Source organism: Mycteria americana, chromosome 6, assembly GCF_035582795.1.
Source record: "Mycteria americana isolate JAX WOST 10 ecotype Jacksonville Zoo and Gardens chromosome 6, USCA_MyAme_1.0, whole genome shotgun sequence".
Taxonomy (NCBI): Eukaryota; Metazoa; Chordata; class Aves; order Ciconiiformes; family Ciconiidae; genus Mycteria; species Mycteria americana.
This window is the reverse complement of record NC_134370.1, coordinates 8,492,013-8,498,012: the sequence shown is the minus strand read 5'-3', so window position 1 is coordinate 8,498,012 and position 6,000 is coordinate 8,492,013. Positions and strand designations below refer to the sequence as shown.

Here is a 6,000-nt window from a genome sequence, read left to right as displayed (position 1 = left end):
ATTCCCAAGGCCTGTTGAACTTCATGCAGAGATGGATGAGGACCCTAGAGAGCAATTTAGACCGTAGACATTTATCTTCTACTGTTACTCACATTGGCAAAATTCCACAGTGTAAATGTCTTTTGTTATGCCTGAAACTAGGTGTTTACAGCATGAAATGCCTGCTGCCACAGAAGCACCAGCATACATTTGAGCACCGCTTCCTAAGAAACCTGCACCAGTGATGAAATCGCATCACATGGAAAATGGACACCACTAAACTGGTTAATATACACAGCAGGCAATGCAGTTAAAGGAATAGATGATTTGCATAGTGATGACATCATCAGCTTCAGTCTGACATTTGGCTCTGGGACCATTAAACTCATTAAGAGAGTTTCCTCACATTCAGCGGACTTTACCAAAAGCGAAGCTCAGCAAAGACAGTGAAGCAAAGAACAGTTCACAAAGTTCAGTATTGGGTGACGAAAAGAAAGCAGTGTATTATGTGATAATGGTCTGGTTTTGGCTGGGATAGAGTTAATTTTCTTCATAGTAACTCATATGGGGCTCTGTTTTGGGTATTTGTGCAGAAAACAGTGCTGATAACACAGGGGTGCTTTCGTCACTGCTGAGCAGTGCTGACACACAGTCAAGGCCTTTTCTGCTCCTCACCCCACCCCACCAGCGAGGAGGCTGGGGGGCACAAGAAGCTGGGAGGGGACACGGCTGGGACAGCTGACCCCAACTGGCCAAAGGGCTACGAAAGACAATATTTAAAAAAAATGCAAATCTTTGTTAAAACAGGTTTCTTGATCAGTTCAATGCAGTTAATCTCTTTTCTAACATAGATTGAGAAGGAAAGCAATTCATAATGATGACAACCAAAAGCCACAGGCTGGGTACAATACTTGGAACACTGTGCAGAGCTTCCAAGAAAAATGAGCAATTAAAATGCCAAATGGTGCAAATTCCTAGTTTTAGGGAAAGAATCAATCAGTGGCACTATTTCGATTTGGCTCGCCAATAAAACGCTCGCGTGTTTAAGCGTATGAGCAGGGACTTTTTTCCCCTCTGTGTCTGTTCCGGCACATCTGAGCCGGCACGCAGAGGTTTTGGCGTGGCCCAGAGCTGCAGGCAGGCAGCCCTGCCCGCAGCCCTGCCCGCAGCCCTGCCCGCCCGCTGCTTGCCCCGGAGCATCGCTGCCGGGGAGGGGAGCGGAGCGGAGCGGAGCGGAGGGGAGTCCCCCCCTGCGCCGCTTCCAGCGCTCCCTGGGCTCACACGGGGACCAGAGGTGCCGCCTCCTCCTCTTCTTCCTCCTCCTTCTCCTCCTCCTCCTCCTCCTCCTCCCCGCTCCTGCCCTGCCGGCTCGCAGCGTGCGGCTGGACGGGGACCTGCGCCGGGAGCGGGGAGCCGGGCCGGGCGGTCGGCGGCCGGGTGCGGCGCGGCGGGGGGCGCGGAGCGGGGCTGCGGGCTGCGGGGCTGCGGGCTGCGGGGCTGGGGGCTCCGGGGCTGCGGGCTGGGGGCTGCGGGGCTGGGGGCTGCGGGGCTGGGGGCTCCAGGACTGCGGGCTGGGGGCTGCGGGGCTGGCGGCTCCGGGGCTGCGGGCTGGGGGCTGCGGGGCTGCGGGCTGGGGGCTGCGGGGCTGGGGCTGCGGGGCTGCGGGCTGGGGGCTGCGGGGCTGGGGGCTGCGGGGCTGCGGGCTGGGGGCTGCGGGGCTGGGGGCTGCGGGTCTCCTGCGCCCGCCGAGCCGCCGGCACGGCGCGGAGCTGCCGGCCGGGCTGCCCGCCGGGTCCCGGCGGCCCCTGATGGCCTTTGTCTCCCTGCAGCGAGAGAGGGACGGGGACCATGGCTTGGGGCGAGCTCAGCCTCCTCCGCTGGCTCCGGGAGAGCCGGCAGTCCAGGAAACTAATCCTGCTGATTGTGTTCATCGCCTTGCTCCTGGACAACATGCTGCTTACGGTAGTCGGTAGGTAGAATGGGGTTTGGGTTGTTTTTTTTTTTTCCCCTCCCGATTTATGCCAGAAATAATCTCCAGTGACAGATGTACTCCCTGACTGCACGATTAATGCTCTCAGACCAAACATTTTCAAGCACTGATTTTTTTTTAAACATGAATGATATTCTAGGTATTGCAACCACGCTGCCACGCACATCAAAGTCTCACTTTATTTCTATCTTAATTTCAGGGTAAGGAATAGTATAAAAAGGTCTTTGTAGTTCTTTTTTTCTGCTAAACACCACTAATAGTTCACGGAACGACAGATAGCAGTATTTTTAGCTCATCTTCGTTTTTTCTCCTGTGGTCATGCAACTGAAACAACAGGCTAGATAACATTGGAGATGCCTGTTTCCTTGCGATAGTTCCTCTTTCCCCCACATTGGTCTTAAAATGATAGGTTAGTAAGAAAACTATCTAACTGGGTTTTAAGAAAAGCACTTCTACGAGTTGGTTTAATAAAATAATCCAAGTTTTGATCGAAGTCGAAGATGCCACTTTTACTGGCTTCAGTGGCGTAGTGTCAAGATTTAGGAATCTACTCAAATAAAACGCTTGCACATTTTTCACTGGTAGTTTTAGAAGTCCTCATATTCAAACGTTTATCTGAATTTAAAGAAAAGGGTTCAGAGAAACTAGTGGTTCACGGATGTGCACACACACACGAATGCACATGCTTCTCTCGGAAGTGAATCGGGCTGTGCAGAGCCGGCTCTCGGATGCTGCTGCAGTGTCAGCTCCTGAATCAGACTCCTGAATTTCTTGCGGGACTTCAGCTTAAAAGCTGATGCCACAATGTAGACATTAGCTAGACATATACATTTTTAGCAAGTCAATTCTGGATTTTTTTTACATGAATATGCTTTCTTATAAAGTTATTAACATTTAATTACTTATTCAGTAATACGTATGCTAGAAGCCCTAGAAATTATTGCAGTTTGCAGACTTATTGAAAGAGTGGGCTTCTTCAGGAAGAGGTGCAAGACAAGGAGGGGTGATTCTGTCACTAGCATTAAACTGAATGAACCTGACATCTGTTTTTACAAATTCTGAACTGCTAATTTCTGAGATACATATTAATGCAATTAAATTGCAGCTAAGATCCTAAAGCATATAAAGAAGGTCCCTTCCGGATGATCTTTTCAATGTAAATTTTAAAAAAATAATGAGATATGCAAACAGCAACACATTAGTTCTGATTACTTAATATAGGAGTGCTATGGGGTTTTTTTTCCCTTCTTATGGCTGTTACTTATCAATATTTTTGTGGTTTATTTTAGAAATGTGTTTTATTACATTTTTTTGTATTTTGGTTTAATAATAGTTTCAATGCTTTTCTCATCTTTCATGTTTTCACAATCTAATAAATGGATTTGTGCAGTCATGCAACAAAGAGACTCTTCAGACATGGGGTTTGATACTTATATTTTGCTTTCTGAATGATGTTTGTGTAGAAAATCTTATATTTATGAAAACTGGCAAAAAATAAAGACTAACGTAAGAGAACTTTTTGTTTTAAACTGCACTTCTGAGTTACAGGTGTGTTTTTTCCCATGAGCAAACTTCTATTTCAGTTCTGTGTTTCTGCCATTCAAAATCCTTACTAATGTGCTCTGTCGGAAAGCCTTATATTTCCTAATCAATGGCAAAGCAAACAAGGATATTTGGTGATTCCATTTACAAATAACCTGATAGTAAGATGCCAATATATTCTATTTGTTTTTCCAGTGCCAATAATTCCCAGTTACCTTTACAGCATCAAACATGAGAAAAATGCCACAGAAATCCAGACTACTAAGCCTAACGTAGTCTTAACAACGGTGGACAGTTTTCAGAGCATCTTCTCCTACTACGACAACTCCACAATGGTTACTGGAAACGAATCTGATAAGACACGACCCAGAGAGCTGCATCATACTCAGACAGAACAAATGATAGTAAACGTGACTCCTTCCCCATCTGACTGCCCTAAGGAAGATAAGGACCTGCTGAATGAAAATGTTCAAGTCGGTCTCTTGTTTGCTTCAAAAGCAACAGTGCAGCTAATCACTAACCCCTTCATAGGGCCGCTGACAAACAGGTATGTTATTTCTGCTATGTTACTCAGTTAGGATTTTATATTGATGTTTTAGTGCGGACTAGTATTTCAAACAAAGTATTTTTAATCCTATTGTGGCCCTGGCTTACTGGCCTTCTCACTTTATGTGGAGGAATATTTTAGTGAAATAGGTTTGGTGAACACTTCTAAACACCTACATCCTTTCCAAAATAAATTGGTAAGCTGCACATGAGCCATCTGATACGTGCAGTATCGTACACTTTTCCTCCAGCTCCTGAGACCTCAGGTTGTTATAGAAACTTTTCCTGAAATGGTGTTGAAACATCTTCAATACAGTTATATGGGGCCAAAAGACACTACAACATAGTATTTACGAAGCAGTGTGAATTGATATCTGTTACACCTACGTTAGGCAAACGTGATATTGAAACTGTAGGCAGGGTTCAGATCCCTCCTTTGCTCTCACAGAGATGCGCAGCTCTTGGTGCGATTTGGTATTCAATAATTTGGAGTCATCCGAGGTAAGAATCGGTGGGAAATTCGTGTGGACTTCAGTGAAAAATGAACAAGTGTCAAACTTTGCTGATGCCATGTTTATCACTGAGTTCAGTGGATCACAGGTTTCCATCAGTACATGATCTAGCCCAGCCTTCAAATGGTTCTTTCTAAATTCCTGCATGTATATGATGTCTTGAACGAAATATGTTTAAATGGTACTTTACAGAAAAATTATTTGAGCCAGAATCAAGGGTATAAGCACTGATATCAATGACTTACAACCCCCCCCTCCCCCAAATCTGAGCACTAATGATGTTTACATGGAGATTAAGTATTTATAACATCATTTAAATTTTTGATGTTAATAATTAATTTTATTTTATTGTTAGCATTGTGTGTAACTGTTCCCCACAGAAGCAGCTGCAGTCCTACACAGAATATGAGAGCAATCTCTGCAGGAAATAAACTCCAGTTGTATGTAGTGTTGGGTCACTAATTTTCATATTTCTTATTTAAACTGTTTTTATAAAGAAGATTTTCTCCTTTCAGAAAATAATATGCGGCAGAATTTTGTCCTTGTAAAACACTTTTGCTTAAGCAGTCAATGCCTATCATATGTGACAATACCCAAAACAACCAACACACTTTGATGCTAGATATTTCAGGTTTTGAAGCCAAAACTACCTTTCTTAGATTTTACAGCTTATATATATATATATATTCTGAGTGTTAATTTCAATCTTATAGAAGAGTATCCAACTGAGGGCTAAGTGGTGGTTTGACTCACGATGTTATGAATTCGAAACCTGTATTCAATCTGTGGAACTGATCGAAACACAAAAGCTTTAAATGAGATAGACAGTTTCATTTCTCTCTCATTTCACCTTATCTCCTACTGCATACCACCTACACAGATATAAGTATGCCACTGCAAAATTACTTTTCCACAAATACTGCTGCAAGTTGAAGAGGAAAACAGATTTTTGTTACCTGGATTTTCTGTATTGTTTTGTGAGGATATGATAGCTCATCCACAGGCAGAGTAACGTAAAATCAAATAATATTTTCATAATAGTTCTTTAAGTATTCTTCTAGATTTTCCCAAATGTCTGAATTATTGCCCTATTGACATTTACTTTTCTCTGTTAGTATCATCGTTTCCACAACCTGCCAAACCAGGAGAAAGGCAATAATATGCTCCACGTCGTCGACGACTTTTTCAATAGCACAGTTACATCATACTGTAGATATGATCTCCGCTCTTTCTTTGGTAGACATCTGCCTAAGTACGAGGGTGCGTGTCCCTGCCGATGCCTCTCTCTGTGCCTGTGCATCTCAGGGCCGGAGCCTGGTGCTGCCTGTGCCAAGGCACGGGGTAACACCTCTTCCCCGGCGCCGGCTGCCAGGACACGCGTGATCCCTCCTTAGGTTTGGCAACGGGGCAGTAGATGTTCTTGTAGCATCT

The 6,000-nt window shown here is 44.5% G+C and overlaps 1 protein-coding gene across 1 annotated transcript in view; it reads left to right on the top strand.

Moving 5' to 3' along the window:
* Positions 1-1,815: 1,815 nt before the first annotated feature.
* The window catches only part of SLC18A2 (solute carrier family 18 member A2), a 31,588-nt gene continuing 27,403 nt past the window's right edge, over positions 1,816-6,000 (top strand). Inside the window, exons 1-2 of the mRNA XM_075504046.1 lie at positions 1,816-1,948; positions 3,707-4,058. Of these exons, the coding sequence (XP_075360161.1) occupies positions 1,828-1,948; positions 3,707-4,058 (473 nt within the window). The 5' untranslated portion in view covers positions 1,816-1,827. The remainder of the gene's footprint in view (positions 1,949-3,706; positions 4,059-6,000) is intronic.